A 20,349-nucleotide genomic window follows, 5' to 3' on the forward strand; every position below is an offset into this window, starting at 1 on the left:
ACCGCGACCGGGGCACTCGTTCAGCTAGATGGGCTCTGCCGCTACGGCGCACCAGTTGGTAGTAGATCTAGCCCAATGCCTCTAGTCATAAAAAGAACACGGTAATCTTCCCGTCGTCGACCTATTTATCTTATCGTCAAGTGTTTATGCCCGGTTTATTTCACTGTGTTCCCTATAGAACAAATAGCGGGAGGGGGTGGCTGCAACCCGAGCGAATCTCTCAGTAGGTAGTCCAGACCAGACCACCACACTTATAGTGTGAGATGCTGCCCCACCACACTTGCAGTGTGAGATTCTGCCTGTTGCGGTACTATCACATCAGCCACTACAGGCTAAGGTGGTCGACTTGCATATTTTTATATCACTCACTTTATACCCATCGAGACAGCCCAAGGACGGATGATGCTGGGGGCTTGCCTTAGGAATGTTCTCTCTAATTGTTCGGATAACTTGTGAAGCCATCCATGCTTGCCTGTACCGGTATCACGATGCAATATCTAGGCGGTTGTACTGCTAACTACTGTTGAAAATGGAGCTAATCTTCTAAAGATACTCAGTTACTCATCTAGAGTTCATCGACAGCGTCCTAGTGACTACTGACTAGTAGCAAGCCAGGAACAGTTTCAGAATACGACCAAATATTAATAATTAAGCTATATGATTTAACAATTGCCGTGCACGAGAAAATTAACTCGAGTTCTATAGGAAAGAATGCAAGTAAGAATAAAAGATGTATACTTATCCATGTTTCTAATACATTTTCTTTATTTTCAGATAGCCTGGGACTCAGCACAGTGAAGGACATGGACGAGCCGACACATGGTAAGGTTCACCACGCTTAACTTGACGGTGTTTTATAAGCATACATTTATGTCTGCATAAATTATATGCCTCGATACAATAAAAAGTAACGGCTTTTGCATGAGTAATAGTATAATAGCAATATTGATAAATGATAAACGTGTGTGATATGTCTTTTGAATGACTGTTCTCCAAGAGCCAATTTTGAAAGCTTGCATGGCCTAATGGACGGTTGCCTGTAAGAAACCGTCCATGGAAAACTACCCCCCCCCCCCCCTCCCCCTAGTAGAAACTTGCACACATTGTCATTGAACAGCCAAAAACAGCCTACTTTCCGCTGGTGGATGAATAAAAAGTTAAGGGTCATTGGCCATTGTCCCCGCAGCGTCCGAAACTTAGGAAAATATGTCAAAATATGTCACATAAAAACATTTTCTAGCTTTCGACAGAAAAGGTTTGACCTAAATTGCGCAGCAACGAAATCCGAGGAGTTCTAAAAGTAAGAGGTTTTTGTAGGGGAACCGATTACACTCTTAGCCGTGTCCAACACTGCCTTTACGGATCCGACATCGAACCGTGTAAATTAGACACGCATCGATGTAAAAACCCGCTAAGTCAGTATACCCGACCTAACTAGCTTTGTGGACGTGGTCACTGAACAGCAAATAAGGTGTCAGGAGGTAACATATGTGAGCTTGGACAGGACCATCATTAGCATACTTACAGCCTAATTGTCGATCGTCAGTTCCCATCCATTTCAAGGGCATTGGCACAGTTTTGGACGCCGCCACATGCCGCATTCCTGTGCCTACTTTGAACTATCGGTTCATTCCGCGATTGGTATAGGCCACAATGTGGGTCAGTTCAAGTTGAAACAGCAGCAACTGGAAACAAAAATTCCTGAACTATTTCTCTTCAACGGCTGAAATAAGCTCGTTAGGTTGAACGCATCGGCAAGACTCAACTCGAAATAAGATTGAATTGCCATTCGTATGTCATCCTAGCAGCTATTATACCGTTCCGAGCTTATATAAGTACCAACCGAACTCGTAAGCTCGATTGGTGTGGTTTCCTTTCGTCTTCAGTCTATCAGATATGCATTCAAATTTCAAAGTATTGTTCTCCGATTCCTGCACGGTTCATGATGCTATGACACATATCCTCGATCATATTCCATGCTTGTAACTGGGATAAAGGTATCTATGACATAAATAATATTGAAATAGCTTAATACATAGAGTCCGTCATTTTAAAAGCATTTTTGATGGCTATCGTTCCGAGAGTCTCCCTCGGATAAACAACACATATAAGCCATTGATCCGCTCTGAAAGCTGACAACACGGGAGTGATGCAGATGAGCAGCAGAGCCGCTTGGAATAGCCTGCGTTATCGAGCCTCTGATCCCCGTGGAGCGGCACTCGGAGAGAGCAGATCCCACCGTCCGCCAGTGATGCATAGCACGCGTGCCTCCGTGCCCCGTGGCCAGTTCCGGCACTGTCGACAAAACACCGCTCGTGGTCTCCCGACACCGGAGAAAGTCGGTGTGACGCCGCTCCGTCCACGAGCTCGGTGCTCGGAATGTGTCACGAGGCCGGACCGGCGGCCGATCGACCGACCGAGCGAGCGGGCTGTCCCGGCCCCACCTGACGGCGCTGGGCCACCTGGCGGTGACGCCGCGGCGGCGCGCCGGTCGACCGGCCCGGTCAGACTCAGTGCCGGCGCCGCTGGAGACGCGTCGAGTTCACCGACGCGCCAGGTCTGCCGACGCGCCGTGTTCGCCACCGCGCCAGGTGTGCCGACGCGCCGGGACATTCGTTAAGCCGAGTCGGCGTCTCGGTCAGTCTGTGGTTGGTGCAGTGACCTGCTGTGGCGGCGGAACAGTGCTGACAAATTGAGTTTACCGCACTTGGTGAGATTGGGCCTGGTGAGTGGTCCGACCTGCGAACTCGCGATACCGCCATGTGATGAGACGCAGTCTCCGGCGCCGTTGGTGTTAGTGTCCTGTGACGATCTGCAGTCTCCCATGTGTGTGCTGTGATCGAGTGGTGTCGCCTGACGGCGGACAGTGGCGCAGTGTTCTCCCTGCGAGGTATCGCCATGGACGACGAGCGAACCAAGACACGGATTCGCGAGGAACTGTCGCGCAGCGGCGCTGCGAGCCGAGCTATCGAACATTTCAATAGAATCGCCGGCGGTGCGGGTGGAGGTAACAGCGGTGGCGGAGCTGTGCAAAATGCAGCTGAGAGGGTCAGCCCGGCCAAACCGCATCACCATCACCGACACACATGCAAAAAGCACAAGGAGAGGGCTCAGGAGCGGGCGCAGGAGCGGGCACTACGAGACACTACCACAGCTGTAGAGGTGGAGTCTAAGGCCAGCCGACCGCCACATACCAACTACGAGCCGATTGAGGTGCCGGAGAGGGAGCCCAAAGCCGCCAGGGCGCGGAGTCAGACCCCGGCGGCTCTACCGGTCCGACCGACACGGCCTGAGCTGCGGACTGTGCCTGAAGAGCCGCGACCGAGCCGGACAGAGTCTCGACTGGCGGAGGAGCAGACCCGGCCCGGCAGTCAGGCGGCGCGACCGACCCCCCTCACCAAGGCGGACAAGACAACACCGGAGCGACCGCCCGGCCCGCCTGTGGAGCAGCTCTGGCCCAAACACTGGGGAGGTAGGCGCAACCGCACAGTCGGGCTTATTAGTGTCACCCAGACACTACATGTTTTAGCTAGGAGGCTATCCAAATTTCAACTGGTTACCCCTCAAACACTGCACTCTACATACCTGCGTGCCATGCATTTAGCTTTCAAGTCTGGATGAGTATGACTGTAGCTTGAAATTGAAGCGATATCTCTATTCTCGGTTGAATGGGCACGCAAGGAGAAAACTACCCAGAAGTTAAATTTCTCTGCTAATTTACAAACCGGTTTTAAAATAGCCAGATTTCCCCTAAAACGGCCAAGTATGAGTCCCCGATAACCCAAATTCTGCCGTCCACCAGCTGCCAGACCCACACAATCATCACCCACCCTTCCTCGGCGCTCCCTCCCTCCCTCCCTCCATCGGCGACACATTTCCCGCCGCCGCGCTGTCGGGACACGGGCAGTGGGTTTGGCGGCGCGTCCCGGCCCGCCCGGCCGGTGAGGGTACCGTTGCTGTGCACACGGGGAGGCGCGGGCGGCGCCGTCTTTCACGGCTGCTGCTCTCTGGCCGCGCTTCGCCTCCCGGCTCCCGACTCCGGCTTCTCGCGGGAGCAGCGACGCCGCTCAGCCATGGCCAAACGGACTCCGCAGAATAGCATGGATGGGATGGATGGATAGGATGGGTTGAATGGGATAGGATGCTTGGTCACGGTATGACTAGGGGTTAGACACAGAGGATGGGAATGGCGCAAAGGTATAGGAACCCAATCATTTGCGACGGTATGCAAAGAGACAATACAATGAGAAAGAACACGATGTCATGGGATATAATGTCATATGTTGTATCATAATGAACCTTGGCGTGAAGGAATTCACGGTAGGGGTGGTTTACTACACAACCAGGTGGTCAGATTGCTAAGATGCGTCAGGCTCCCCGGGGCGAACGGCAGTGACCGTTCTCAAAGGCATTCGAACCAGACGGGGTCGAGGTGCATTGTCACCGGCCAGATATAGTCACGAGCTGACCAGTCAGTCATGCCTAGGGCAGATGTAGTCACGAAGTGAACAGTCAGTCATGTCTCGGGCAGGTGCAGTCACGAGTTGACCTGTCAGTCACCTCCTATTGGGCGCCGTGCCGAAAGGCGAGTCTTGCGGGACTTCTGATGAGATGGGCTTCAATTAGCTCCGGAACGGTGGCTTCAATTATTTACATAAACATCTAATGCTAGCAACAGCCACGGTTAATGCTCTGCCTACATTCAACTCAAAACTGGCTAATCATTACAAATTATTACGAAAATGATAAATAGTCTGTCCAAGTAGGTATATCAAAATATTGGACTCTCAGACATGCTATAAAATACTGGAAATACATATTAAATGCCATGCATAATGCATTGTTTAGGCTATGCATAGCATACCGCCACTGAGCCACGGCGGGTCTCCACCCAGCAGTCAGTCTCGTCTCGCCTCTGCTGTCGTCGGTCACCCTCCGCCGTTCCGGGCTGACCCCACTGGTACACAGCGGTCCGTCTCCCGACCGTCAGCCGCCGTCTGCCGACCCGTGGCGCCAGATGACGCCTCCCCGTCCCTGGGAGCGCCGCCACGGCAGCAGCAGCCGTGTGCGGAACGACCGACCGCCGCGCCGGTCGGGCGCTCCATTGGGCGAGTCGCCACGCTCCGCTGCCCCGCACACTCGTGCCTAACCGTCCCCGGGACGGATCGAACGGCAGAGGAGTGCGGACGGTGGACTCCTACCTCCAGACTGTCACCTCAGGAAGGGACTGAGGAGCATAAATTGGGCTCAGAGTCATGAGCAGAAAAAAAACAGAAGTTCAGCTTCGGATATTTGGTTTGGCCTGGCTAAGATCAGAGTCAGTTGAATTCGGTCAGAGGCAGGGCTTATGTCCTTTCCTTCCGTCTCCGCGGGCCATCTCTATAGACTCCAGACCCTCCTCGGGTCAGTCTGCTGTCCCGTTCGGGCAATCTCCTACCGCTGACCGTTCGCCGCGCCTCAATAGCTCAGCTCTGAAACTCGGACAGAAGGTAGCCTAGCTCCGCCACGCTAATTGACCCGGGCCAGGCGTCTGTCGGTCGCACCGGGAACGTCCGACGTCGGCCCGAGCTGGCAGCCGCGGCACTCGCTTCTCTATCTGGGTCGGTTAATTACGGTATTGGCGGACCGTCGGCCGGCCGTGGGAGCGCAGTGCCGTCCTGGACGCAGCTCCGGTGTCAGGTCGCGTTGTCACGCAGCTGATCGGCCGAGAAATGAGTTCAGCAGCCGCTCGGCGTTGCCTCTGCGGGTGGCGGCTGGCGCGTGTGTGGGTTTGTTTGGGTCGGCTGTGTGTCGCCTGCCTGTCCCAGTTGTATGCAGTGGGTCCGGCTGCCAGGTGCACACTGGCGGTGGTTTCCGCTCGCTGGCCAACTCCATTAGCTGGATTTGGGAGAGTGGTGCGGCTAACGAGGAACATTCATGGAAATTGTGTCAAGACGCAACTGGCGGCGCGGTGGCTGTCAGTTGTGATGGAGTTGTTCGGTAGGAGGAGACAAAGCCATACGGGGAAACACGCACAGAAATCACATTAGATGTGATGTAGAAATAGGCCAAGATACAGTGATTTATTATCTCCCATTATGTTTCCTACCCACTATGACCAAAATGGATAGCAGCGTAGCCAACCTTTTCATTTTCGTAACGGCTCTCAGAAACAGCACATTTTTAGGGAAGTACAAGCATTTGCACTCCTGACGCCATTTGCGAGTAAACCGAGCTGAAACATTGTTGTCTTCTTTTGTTCTACTTACCTGTGAGTCTTAACAGTCACCCATCCCATTGTATGTGCCGGTACTCTACTGAATCAAAAATGGCCAGAACTGCGAATACGCCGCCGTCCTGGTCATCAACTTCCGCCAAAACACCGGCTGTCAATGGGCTATCCGCATGAGGGATTTAAAAGCTGCCGTTTTCGGAACATTATCCCCGCTGCAGTGACTTTATTGAAGAATGTTCTACTGAGAAATGACGTTCCCTTTCCGTTTGAAGTACCAGGGGAATATGTAGTTAATACAACGTGTGAAAACTGGGACAGATCCGGACCAGACGCTGAGGCCGGACCATACCGAGCTGCTAGAGCAGACCACTCTTTCGGGGAGGTCACGGGGTCAGTCGTTCCTCCGCCCGTCTGCAGCTGCGCCGGGGCTCACCGGCCGCCTCCGGTCCCTGCGGTTCGGACAGATCTCTATGAGGCAGCGGCTGGCAGCCGGCCGGCCGGGCTGACCGTTCCGCTCCACCGAGCAGCGGTGTGGGTCAGCCGCGCGCGGACACCGCTCGGCCTCTGCCGGCGGCGCGTGGTCCTCGCCCGGAGACCACCACGGTGGGGAGAGCCGGACCCGGCGAGCTCCTTCGCAGAAGGGCCTCAGGGAACGGCGGGAGGGAACTAGAACAACCAGGACAGTGACCGAGGGGATATGACTCGACTGGGGGGACTGGGGAGGGGGCAGGACTGAACTGGGACATACAGCAGGGCACTGGTTGGGCAGAAGGGCTTGGGGATGTAGTTCTGAATAGAATTGACGGTAGGGCACCAGTTGGGTGAAGGAATGTAAGGTGGCGTGATTTACCAATTACCGGGGTCACATGAGCAAGTAGGTAAATGTGTATCAGGAACGGATTTTCCTATTCGCTCAGCATTGTGATCCGTTTGTTACACGCATTCACTCTGCCCATGTAAGTACCTATCTCCGGTCATTGGTCAAGGGAAAACAGCAGGACACTGACCGGATATACAAAGAGGTCGATCTGGGTCACCTCTGTTGGAATGGCAACTGTATGCTCAGTTCTGTTAATGCATGCAGTAGCCGCTCATGAACCGCAAACTATTCAATCCGTACCAGGCTGAGCGAAGCCCCGGTCAGCATCTCATGTGACATACCCCTGTCCGCTGCTGGGTCAGGCTGATGCCATGCCGATAGGTCGCGGCCTCCAGTGCAAGTCATGGACAGTGGTTAGCACAATGGTTTGGGTCACGAGTCCAACCGTCCGAATGCTGAGTGACGGCTAACCGGTAACTCTTAAATATTAATAGCCAGGCCGCCATCGTTGGCAACAACCGGGCTATTCATTGTTGTTTGACACAGGCCATGCAGCGTTTGGTCCATTAAACTTATGGAAATATTCAATTTTATAACACCCTGAAAAAAATCTGTCCCTGAGTCCAGAGCCATGATACAGGTAGGCATAGATGCGGCATGACAATCTGCCATCTTACGAATGCCTAATTTAATGTAACTCTGGAATGATTATCCATCAATATAAAGCATTCTAAAAATGTGATCTGACCTATTCCTAAAGCCCGTTCCTGTTCCTGTAACGGGAAAGTTGCATGCATCCATGTCGTTCTCACAGACCAAACTCTCGAGCATTGTGATAACGTGAATCGTATGCCATCGTCGCATAGTGAGGCGTCAACTGTGACGGCGATGATTAGGTGAGATTCGTCGGGGCGAAAGCCTCGCACGACTGAAATATGACGTCAAAGGCACGAAGTGAAGGGGGAAAGCCAGGGCAGTTAGCGCCTTCGTCGTGAGGAAAGCGTTTTCATGGCTGCATGTGCATTATGACGTCACTTGCATTTTGAAGCAGCGCTGTGAATGCACAGTGTGCTGCAACTTATGATTAGTAGTGATTTCATTACACAAATGAAGGAACAAAGCGACTCAAAGCTATTCGAACGATTGCATCATAACCAGCGTATGCACAATTCAACTGCATTACTTGCAAATACCTACTGGTGACTGAAGCATACTTACCTCATACTTACTTGAATGTGGTTCAATGGATTTGCACATTCTTATAGTGACGCAAGTCGCAATAAGTTGCAATCAAGTTGACTGTTGTAAAGAGAAGTAACAGTAGCTAAGCCAAATTGGGATAAATAACGTGATCATCGCGTTCAATAGTCTATCTATCCCACATTTTATCTCAAAATCACAACCCCAATGGCCATAACATAACCCTTCGAGGTAATTAAAATGTGTATATCGCTAATGTGTGCACTGTGCACTTTGCAGTATGCAATTTGTACGCAGTATGTACTTAAAATAGCTTAGATATTCATTAATAATTGTCGTCCGCTAATATTAATGTTTGTATTAGTTCTAAAAGACAACCAAGTACCAACGGGCCTAGGTACCGTTCCAGTAACTGGTCGGCAGTCGATGAACCAAGGGGGGGCTGCTTGAGAAAAGCAATGGTGAGAGGCCCGATAACAGCAACCCATCGATCAAGTGTACGACTAATAAAACACGCTTGGATAGCTTAGAAGGTTTCTAGAAAACCTAATGTCTTAACTATTCCAAGACGACTGGCATGCCATTGGCCACCTGTCTCGGGTATGCCATAAATGTGAGGGCAGGAGACAGGCCGGCTGCAAAAGAAAGTGCCGGCCAACGTGGCAGACGCTGCTGTAGAGAGGGCACTGGGCAGTAACCTTTCCTTCATGGGTGAGTTCACGCCTCACGGGCGATTGGCCTTTTATGGACAGACTCTCCGCCAGGAGAGAGCGAGTCGAACTGCGACCCTTTCTCCGTATAGAGAGCGGTGGTCTCAGGAATGAGTCTCTGTAGTGAACAGTACCGAAGGCTCACCGCTGACCCCTTGACCGGAATGTCACAGTCCAGTAGGTGACGGTGGTCCCGCAGTTAACAAAGACGTCGGCGATTGTTGGTGTGCGGTACCGGCACACCACAAATGACCATCCAACGCGACCACCCGAGCGGCACTGCAGATGGACGGGACGGGGGACGGAAGGGTCGGAAGGGACGGAAGGGATGGAGACTGGATAGGATGGGACGGGAAAGGACGGGACGGGACGGGACGGGACGGGACGGGACGGGACGGGACGGGACGGGACGGGACGGGACGGGAGGGGACGGGACGGGATAGGACGGGACGGGACGAGACGGGACGGGACGGGACGGGACGGGGCGGATGGGAAGGGACGGGACCGGTGGGAAGTCTGTGGGGGACGGTCAGCCGTACATAATCTTACAGTCCAACTCTCTCGATCAGCTGGGAAACCTCGGTGATACGAACCACCAACTGTGACAGCTCACGAAATCTGGTTCCCGCGGACATTTATGTAATTGCAGGTTCTCAACCCGAGCATTACCATTATTCAGCTTCTTTGTGCATGATTCTACCAAAACCTTCGTCGGACATCCATTAAATGAATCGGTATTCCTAGCTTCACTTGACCGCAGAGCTGTCCAATATCTCGGATATTACGACTACCGATGTCTCGCCATTTACAGCCACCGCGCCGGTAGCATTATCCAACGCCTGTATCCGTTAGGCGGCTAAGCCGATCCATCTGTCGTTCCGGAGGTCCGTTGGACGCTGATACAGATCGGATCAGTCTGTCTGAAGGCGCTACCATAGCAGTCCCGTATACTGGGACAGCCCTAGACACGGACCGATCTGCAGATGGCTGCTGCGGTGGAGATGACCAGTCAGCTGCTTCGGGATGTTTTATGGCGTATAACACGCCTGATTTAGTATCTTTATAATGTCTTTGCTAGTTGCTTTATCTGATCTGAACACGCTGCTATCTCCAATTGACCCAACTTCCGTGTAACCAGCAGCCACAGTGGCTTGTTACCTACCTAGTACCTACTCTTTACTAGTAAAATCACCATCCACGAGGCGCTTATGAAAATGATTTAGGTTCAAGACGTGCTTGCTGTCCGTAGCTCCTTTCATTACATACGCCTAGGGAAGTCCTAGTTCATTACCATGGTAGTTCTAGACCAGGCTTCTTTAAAATTTGAGCCCGCTGTAGAATGAAGTAAGACAAAAAGTGTCCTACTTCAGCCAGCCTCGCAATGTCTTAAAGCATGCCTTTGGGCTTGAAAATGATGCGCCAATTTAGAAGACTGCAGGAATGGTGTGCAGTCCAAGAAACAACTACCGAATTATATACCTATTAGAAGTAGGCATATCTATATAAAAGGAATTCTATATTAGAAATAGGTCAAGGTAGTCATCACCGCTGGCATCATAAGATCATATTATAGTTGGTACCATGTCAAGGTAACCGCTTATAAAGACAACCCTTAGCTTCGGTAGGGCGGTCCTTCAAAAGAGGTCCTCAGACATTGAGCGATGAACACCTTCAATCACCCACCGTTTGCTTCTCAGAGGGTGGCTGACTGATTGGCGAATAAAAACAGAACGGGAAACGGCGTTGCGCTCTTACATCAGCTCAGCGCCAACATCAAACCCCTGCAGGCCCTGCTCCCCTGCCCAGCTGCGTGCCAAAAATCCGAAGCTTTAGTTCGGAAGCTGGCCGCCGCGGTGCTGTGGCGCTGTTGGCGCCAGGTGCAGCTGGCGCCACCTGCACTGCGCACTGGACACACCGATAATTCGAGAGTCGCCGTTAGTGCCGTACGCCAAACGGCCAACCTCGCTAACGGCCCATTCCGGCCATGTGAAGTGCTCGCTCACTCTGGACAGAACAACGGTGACCGACGTGCTGCACTTTTTCCCACGGACACTCTCCAGTTGTTCCGCTTAGGATGTTCCGTGGACTGTAAGAATGGATTTAATTGAAGGTAATCGCTTAACTTTGGAAATAACACGTTTGGCTTGTCGTGAGAGCTACAAAATTGATTAATCTCAGCTAATGTGTGTTCAGCCAACTATACGGAAAGCGAGATAATTGACTAACTATATTGTACCTAAATGATACATAACCTGCAAAATACCAATCCTGGACAGTGAATAGGGGCTAATATCACGTACCACCTTCCGCAATGAGGTAACACAGTGAACATGCATATAACATGGAAGGTACAGAATCATATACCTAACCAGATTACACCGAACTCAAGCTTTGCTGGAACGGTGGGACAAATGGTCATTCCCGGGATGCTGTGACGACGTTACCTTCTTGTACGTGCGTTCAAGGCACAAGCGAGCTCAACGCCAGTTGCATCCAAGAGCCAAAACTCCGAAACTTGATCACCATTGCCCTGGTTGCTTCTTTATCTACATTGTAGCTCTCTAATGAAGCTATCTATTAATGGGACGTCTAGATATGCATGATCAATGTTTTATCTGAACTACGTGTACCTATATAAATCACGTAAATCATAGTGTAGGTACGTGGTGCATTCAGTACTGCATGTGACTTATGAAATTATCGTTAGGCATAAGGTAGGTACTGAAAACTGATGCGATAGCATAGCACACCACGTAACAGCGGTAACAAGAAGCAAACATAACAATCTGAGTCTATAGTTCTAATGTTAAGACAAGCTCTCGGTACGCACCCGACGGTTTAGTGTGTGAACTGTGGTGCATCTGGAGTGTTTTGGCATACAAAATAGAAGAACACTGTACGATCGAATCGTATTTCTAGCTATTGATAACTGAACTCAACACTCTTTCGGTATATCCTAACCTGATTCCTAGCTTTCGATACAAAAGCCTTTGCTCCGGGCTTGTAATGCTCTTTATGAAATCGGAAACTGCAGAAATGGATTTGCGCCGGGCTCGCGCAGGCAACCATCAGTCGCTTCAGTCGCAATTGCACATATCGTCGCAGAAATAATTGGCCTGCCCGTTGCACCGAGCGCCTACCAAAACTGCTCGAGGCGACAACAGTCCTCGATTGTCCGCTATAATTGTTCTGCCATCTGTCACATGCTCGAGGCACTGTGACCGCGGCGTTGGTGGCGGCGGCGGCGGCGGGGGCGGGGGCGGGGGCGGGGGCGGCAGCCATCTGGCGGCCGGCGGCCGGCGGTGGGCGGGCGGCCGACGTACTCGTGCGCCGGGCGGCAGTGGGCGAGGAGGTGGCGACGGGCGGGTGACGACTGACGAGGGTGGTCGAGTGGTGGCAGAGGTGAACATACAGAGGATACTGAAGGAGGTGGATTATCACAGATAATGTAAGTCGAGTGGTCAGGGAAATTGCATCGAAACCGCTGATAAGCGCACACCACCAATATTTACATATATAAAAATCAAAACGTCTGTACGTATGTATGTATGTATGTATGTAACGCGTCAGTCACGCTTGGCGGGCTATTGTTCCGGAACGTTGCGGGCTACGGGGGTGGAATTTTGGACATAAGTCGGACGCGTGCATCTGTTTGTTGTATTAAATTTTGGTGGGGGTGCGCTCGACGGTGTGCACGTGGCGGGCGCATCTTTGCCGCATTTTGGGCCGCGGCCGGCGCCGAGCAGACGGCACGCGCCTTAGGCTCAGTTTCTTCGCTGCAAAACTGAGGGAAATCAGAGCCGGAAGGTCACTGACCTTTGGCAATGAATACCGGAACAGAGCACCGCCGGCCAGGAGGAGACGCCAAATTTATTCTGGCAATAACTCAGCCGCTACTGGGCCGATTGCAATGAAACTTGGTTTATTACGCTGCGCGTAATGCTGTCCCTCTAGTTTACATATATAAAAATCAAAACGTCTGTACGTATGTATGTATGTATGTATGTATGTAACGCGTCAGTCACACTTGGCGGGCTATTGCTCCGGAACGGTGCGGGCTACGGGGGTGAAATTTTGGGCGCAAGTCGGACGCGTGCATCTGTTTGTCGTATCAACTTTTCGAGGGGGTGCGTGCGGCGGTTTGCACGTGGCGGGCGCATCTTTGCGGGATTTTGGGCCGCGGCCGGCGCCGAGCAGACGGCACGCGCCTTAGGCTCAGATTGTTCGCTGCGAAAATGAGGGAAAACAGAGTCGGAGGTCGTTGACCTTTGGCAATGAATACCGGAACAGAGCACCGCCGGCCAGGAGGAGACGCCAAATTTATTCTGGCCATAACTCGGCCGCTACTGGGCCGATTTTAAAGAAAATTAATTCATTACGCTGCGCGTAATGCTGTCCGTCTAGTTTACATATATAAAAATCAAAATGTCTGTACGTATGTATGTAACGCGTCAGTCACGCTTGGCGGGCTATTGCTCCGGAACGGTGCGGGCTACGGGGGTGAAATTTTGGACTTAAGTCGGACGCGTGCATCTGTTTGTCGCATTAAATTTTGGTGGGGGTGCGCTCGCCGGTTTGCACGTGGCGGGCGCATCTTTGCGGCATTTTGGGCCGCGGCCGGCGCCGAGCAGAGAGCACGCGCCGTATGCTCAGATTGTTCGCTGCGAAAACTGGGCGAAATCAGAGCCGGAAGGTCACTGACCTTTGGCAATGAATACCGGAACAGAGCACCGCCGGCCAGGAGGAGACGCCAAATTTATTCTGGCCATAACTCGGCCGCTACTGGGCCGATTTGAATGAAAATTGATTTATTACGCTGCGCGTAATGCTCGGCACCTAGTTTTATAATAAAATGTTAATATATGCAGTAAATATTCGAGTCAATGTAACGGAAGGGTATGACGATTTAGTACACACATAATTATATTCATGGCCCCAAGGTAGGTAATTGGGCTCTGTCTGTGTTGCTCACTGATGTGTAGAGACATTAGACAACATGAAGCTTACAGAACTGACTTCCTGTGAGCCGTACTGTGTTACCGTTCCGGCACTGTGATTGAGGGCTTGAAACGTGTAACAGAACGTTCAATAAGAATGTTAAAGCTCATTTTGTTGAATTTATTTCACTGGTATCTAGGTATTTGAACGTCTATGATACAAATAATTCTAAACTGTTCGATATTTTTGGCTTAATACTTAATTAAACAAGGCCTATAAAACGGACAACTTTCAGGGATACCTACGTCCTATACCTAGCCCAATAAGATAGAATTACATGAGTGCCTTTTGTGTGAGTAAATTACTCATAAATATGTCAGCAGTAGCCCCACATATTCTACAACCATACTATACCTAACTGCAAATCCAACTTTGCTTTTCACCAGGCCAAGAGCGGAGTTGAAGCGTCGAAAAAGCGATTTGTCACTTCAATCGCCATTCGCCATCATTAGTCATAAATCACTTCAGCAGCACACCCTTCATAAACACTGCAATCACCTATAACCGATATAAATGACACACAACTGTGCCATCACCCGGCTAGCCCGTTAGTACCACCACCCACCGCTCCAGCCTGAGGCACACATCCTGTCATTAGAGTCCGGATACCAGCCGTTCCGCCGCTGCGAACAGCGTCGCCGCGTGCCGGTGATACGGTGAGGCTCGCGCTGATCTGGGACGTGAGAGTCACAGTGCCGGACGCGGTCCGGCGCGGGTACGGCGCGGGACCACCTGACGCGTATACGCAGCCCGACAGTCGAGTCCACTGGTGGTCGAGGTAGCGGTCCGGGCCGTGGCCACCGACAGACTATCGAGGTGGTGTTGGGTTCTAGCCCGACCGCTGGAACGCGCTGATATTGGTTCCAAACCCGACCGCCGAGACGTGATAGTGCGGACGGGCCGCGGTCATCAAAGACGTTCCGTTGTTCGAACGGTAATGCATGCAATGCCTAGCCGCCGGTGGCTGTGAAGGTGTCCGAAATAGCAGCGTGGTTGAACATTTCGCGAGGAGAAGGTTTGATTTTATAGCTGTCAGCGGGCAGTCAAGCGCCAGCGGGGAAACGAGGAAAACCAAACACGAGAGATGAACTAGAGTTTATGAGTTACTGGGGGACTTTCAAGGGTTTATGGCGCTGTGGAAAGGCAAAGCACTGATCCTTTTATCACTCGACTCTGACCGTTTATTGGACTGAAGTCCATAAAACAAACCGCAGTTTATGGCACCCACTAATTGAATCGCTACGCTGACCTAATGACTGAATTATGACCAGCCCTGAGAGAGCTGGATCCCGTTAACTAGCCCACTTTCCATCCTCCATAGTCCATCACTGCCGATCTGACTGTTATGACTAACCACCCCCTCTCTGTGTTACAGCCTACAGCGACAACCCGGACCGGGACAGCTTGGACGGAAACCTGCCGTCGAGCAGCCATGGCACGGCCACCAACCCCCCTCCGGCGCCGCCGCTCGGCCCGCTAGCCACGCCCGCCAGCTTCACCAAGGGACCCAACGCCAAAAAGAAGCACAAGAAGCTGAAGGCGGACGATACCGTCGCCTCAACTGATAAAGAGAAGACGATGAAGCGCCAGGACTCTGAGAGCGGCGACAGCGCCTGGGAGGAGACCGAGCCATGGTGAGTGAAACAGCAATGGCCAGGGGTCTATCTGGGTGCTTTGTGAGTGCGATTATCCACTCTTCTACGGTTCACCAGGTCCTTACATGGCAAAACCATAGTGTAAGAAATAACACTATGGTGAAACATTTACAGTATGGTTATTATCAATAACACTATGGCTAAACATTTGCACTATGGTTATTTATTACACTACGGTGATATATTTACCCGAGCTTCACTATGTTTATTTTCCTGAAACCTCACGATTACGTTATTGGTCCCTACATATAGGTAATCTGACATATGTGAGTGGTTTATAAAGCGGGCTTGCAACTGTTTTTCGCAACATCCACGCTTTCATTATAGATTTGATTGCACGCTTCCGGCACGTAGCAGTTTTGAGCGACGACAGCCATACATTGCGTCATTGTTAAAACGATGGTGGATGCGGAGCAGAAAATTGCAAGGGCCTTCGTTGCATCTCGAGTCTACGGATGCGCATCTAGCTGTAAAGCGCGTCAGGGCTTGACGATTATGACGAACGATAACACGCGTGTGGGGGCCATTTAGCACGACGCGTGTAGCGTGAGCGTTTGCTGCTGTTGGAGCACCACTGAAAACAATTTAACCCAAGGCTGGCGAGTAAACCGGTGTTTTACGAGTACCCCTATCCGCAACCATTTTTAACCACCCTCCCAGGAGTAGTGCTAGGTCCCATTGCGGTGTAGTCGTACTTGCTCTGAGCGGATATAACCGCTGTCAGCGAACAAGTCCGCTGAGAGCAGGGACGACTACACTGCAATGGGACCTTACTGTACTCCTGGGAGGGTGGTTAACCCTCGCCGGCCGAGGGGGGGGGCGGGTGCCGCCCCCCCATAGGGTTTTTTCGCGATAGCTCCGAACACGCTGGCGATAGAGAGCTGAAACTTAGCACACCTGACCTTTGATCCAAGCCGGATCTTTTGACACCAACCGCATTTTTGGGTCAGGTCAGGTCACTGACCTATGACGTCATAAGTGAACCTCTGCACGGTCATCAGATGTCGCAACTTCGCAACGCCCTCACTGCCAGAGGAGATGTCACAGGGAAATGAAACTTGCAGGATCTAGTATCCATTATGAGTCCCACAACTTGTATATCTCGGATTTTTCCTAAGGGTCATATGAGGTCAGGTCATTTTCGTGACCTCACCATTATAAGTCAATGGGGAAAAATGAAAACTGCTATTCTGGCGCCGGGAACGATCTCCAACTATCTCAAGCACACAGAATCGTGATTTGATGGACTCCTTGCAAGGTTAGATGCGTCACTTTTGCAATGTTGACCTTGCGTGACGTCATTTATGACGTCATCAAGGTCATATTAGTTTTTCGTCAATAACTCTTGATCAAATTGAGCTAGCGAGTCGGGAAAGCCACCAATGGACTCAGGAAGACCTGCCGAATCGAATGATATGCGACATGACCTCTTTCGACCAACTTCGTGACCTGGGGGTGCTGACCTGACCTTGACCTGAGGTCAACACCCCAAGTTGACCTGACCCGGACAAAAAGTATGTCATTCGACGCGCCTGAGCGAGACGAACACGATGCTGCCAAAATCGGCGCTCTGCTGCCGTTTTTTGCGAAGTTATTCACCAAAAACTGAACCGTACCTTGGGGCACTTGACCTGACCTCAGAGGTCACCGGTTGACCTAGGACCTTAAAATCGGGTACCAATCTCTGCGTCTCGTAACGGCGCATACGCCCGTTTTTTCCGCGACGCGCTAGCTCCACCAGGGGCGAAACGGCGAGGGGGGGTCGTACCCGCCCCCCCCCTCGGCCGGCGCGTATGTAGAAAACCAATAGGTCCGGCGAGGGTTAAAAATGGTTGCGGATAGGGGTACCGCAAAACACCGGTTTACTCGCAGGCCTTGGGTTAAATTGTTTTCAGTGCAGAATTGGCATTGCGGCAAAACGCTGAATACATACTTACATTTAAATACGTTAAGTTGAACACGTTAAGCGATTCTTGTCGTGACGCTCATCTCCTAGTTCGATTTTGGCTTCATTAATCATTCATTGCAACGACAAAATGATGTTTTGAGGGTGATGCCTTGAGAGTTAGGCACTCGCTTCCCATCTCAGTTGCTTCTATCGTTCAATGCGTGGTTTACGGTTACGAGGCCCAAAAACGTTTATATGTTACCGCAATACATCTATTTTACATAATGCACTTTTGAAGTTCCACAGCGACACGTGCTATTTCCCAAACACACTGCGTTTCCTAGACGCGACTCGCGAGTAAACGCACATCACCCACACACCATTAATTTCACAGGCCTCCGGTCTTTCCATGTCAGTACTTCCCTCAAATATCGAGAAATCGTCCGAGTAACTCGACTGAGACACCAGCGCTCACCTACCGTCAGCCTGTGTCACCCGTGAGCCGCGCCACTCCGAAGGACCGACCGACGTGTGGTGCGCCAGTTACGCCGTCAGTGCGCCAGTAACGCCGTCAGTGCGCCACTCAACGCATCTACCGTGACCGCCGTGACATTAGGAAGCCACCGACCCCGCTGAGGTCGAACTGAAGCGCCAGAAGCGGCGACCCTCCCCAGACAGTTCGATCCGCCCTAAATGTCCGCGTCAATCCACCGAAAACGTGCGGAGAAAGTGAGACCATTGTTGTACTATGGGCTGGTACTTTCTTTCTGGTGCGCTCTGACAGGCGTGTCAAAGGATGATCTCGATGCTACTCCAAGCTTTGAGATTGTGAGAAAGATCGTGAACTGGATCTCACTGGCTCGTGGTGCAGGCTAGCATCAAGCGAGGAAAGAACCGTGAAGTCTTGTGAAGTAAACGGCAGGGTGCAGAAATCGTGCCTTATCTGGATTACCAGATAAGGTAATTCAGATTACCGCGTGCGGTCACCGTTTAAATTCGACCAACTATGCATCATTTCACAAAAGTGGATTTACGGTAATTAGGTAGGTATATCGCAAATTTCAACATCCAAGATAACAAAATAGCAGTTTGAAGAAGCTACTTCGTTTTTCGAACGCGGACCGTTCTTCGCATTATATACGCATTGTATGTATAGAACGGGTCTTATTAAGCCGTGACGAACCTCGTTGACCGAGTTACTCCCTGACACATCATCTCTTACGATGACTCTCGATTATGCAACTGCCAACTACACCCGGTTGCATGTCTGTTTATTCGGTAACACTCATGACGCCGAGCGGTGACCTGGAGAGGATGCCGTGCGATGAGAGCATCAGCCCGCTCGTACAGACCCAGTTCCGAGTCACGTCATGAACGTACACAGTCATTGGATTGATGGCCTGTTACCGGAGCCTGTTTGTGTGCCGATCGGCCGCCGCCCGCGGGGTGCTGATCCTCTGACACCCTCCGGAGGCTCATCTGGTCACGGCCGGACGCACAGACCGCCGCCGGCAGGCGGAGAAAGCTCACACCCGCCGGCGACACGTGCCCCGGGGGAGATCCGCCTCTGGATGAGGCGGGGCGGCGCCCGACCCGGCGCGTGTCACGGCAGGCGCCCGAGCGCGCCGGTTAGCCTACTGAGCGGCCGGGGGCGCAGCTGCCGCCTCCCCAGCTCTCTCCCAGCGCGGCTCTCAGTTGCAGATCAGAACGGCGACGGCAACTGCAGGGTTAGCGGCGGGTGTGAGGTGCTCTCCTGCATGTGAAGGATTTCGAGGGAAGTGTTGGTCTGGCGGGATCGTGATCGGTGAGCGGATTCACGGAGCGTGGTCGGAGGGTGTGTGGTGTGAATCTACGGCGTGGAGTTCGTGAAAGTCACGAGGTGGAGCGACCCGCGACCCGATCGAGATCGGGCCGAAAGGAAACGCTTCTCGTGATCCACGGTTATCCAAAGAAATCGTGAGTACCGAAGCGGAGGAGGCGAAGTGGTGATATTTGTAGACAAAAGTACAGACCTATATCATCACTTTTCTGTCACGGATAGATCGATGCGCATCCATGCGTCTTTTTTTGTTGACCTGCACATGAATGCATTTATTTAAAGGGACCCTCCCACCTTCAAAAAAGTTAATGAATTGGCATGAAAGTGATGTCGCTCGGTTCAGAAAGAGCAAAAACGAATATCTACCAAATTTCATCGAAAAATATTCACCGGTTTTCAAGATATTAGACTTTTACTATTGTTTACTTTTTGGGATCTCCGCTGTTCCTAGCGACTTTATTTGAAAGTGCGGCATTTGTTGCGCGCAAAGCAGCATATACCACCGTGTGCTACAAAACGTTTTAGTCAAACATTTAACGGACGTTCGAAAGCCTGATGACGTCATCAGACTCCCGTAATGGTTTAGAGATAGGGACCACGCTGGTCCCACCCTGCAAGTAAAGGGAAGAAATTTCTTGAACACCATAAAGCTGCGGGGGTTGCGACCAGGATAAATGGTGGTTTCTGAGCCTGGCCGCAAACTTGGCTATCTCAACTCAAAACTAATGTTAAGGTGGGAGGGTCCCTTTAAAGTGACATTTTTGATAATGGTTAATGATAGCTTATCGCATTTGATATAAAGCTTGTGGTTTATTATTCAAAAGTGAAACACTTTTCTAAAAAAGTGTCGCAGTAGTTACAGTGTTATCTTTCACAAAGTCACAAGGCGTGCGCCTAGTGACAAAATTTCTTCCTCATACTCATGTGCCGTTTTCAAGAAACATTGGTTGCGTCCCCGAACATTTATGTCCGTCTACATTGCCTGTGTTGCCGGACTTGTGGGATCAGGTATCATCCGTGGTCCCACTTGGTCCTAATCGGCACT

At 51.5% G+C, this 20,349-nt stretch overlaps 1 protein-coding gene across 3 annotated transcripts in view; it reads left to right on the forward strand.

The window, feature by feature from the left end:
- LOC122369285 (proton channel OtopLc-like) overlaps positions 1-20,349 on the forward strand; it is a 55,652-nt gene that overhangs the window by 27,023 nt on the left and 8,280 nt on the right. Inside the window, exons 2-3 of one of the 3 annotated variants that reach the window (XM_043343913.1) lie at positions 775-822; positions 15,318-15,576. In XM_043343913.1, the coding sequence (XP_043199848.1) occupies positions 804-822; positions 15,318-15,576 (278 nt within the window). In that variant the 5' untranslated portion in view covers positions 775-803. Of the gene's footprint in view, positions 1-774; positions 823-2,512; positions 3,473-12,275; positions 12,393-15,317; positions 15,577-20,349 lie in introns of those variants that run through there. The other 2 variants (XM_043343912.1, XM_043343914.1) reach the window with 2 other exon arrangements.

This window comes from Amphibalanus amphitrite, unplaced genomic scaffold (assembly GCF_019059575.1).
Source record: "Amphibalanus amphitrite isolate SeventyFive unplaced genomic scaffold, NRLGWU_Aamphi_draft 001023F_arrow, whole genome shotgun sequence".
NCBI lineage: Eukaryota > Metazoa > Arthropoda > Thecostraca > Balanomorpha > Balanidae > Amphibalanus > Amphibalanus amphitrite.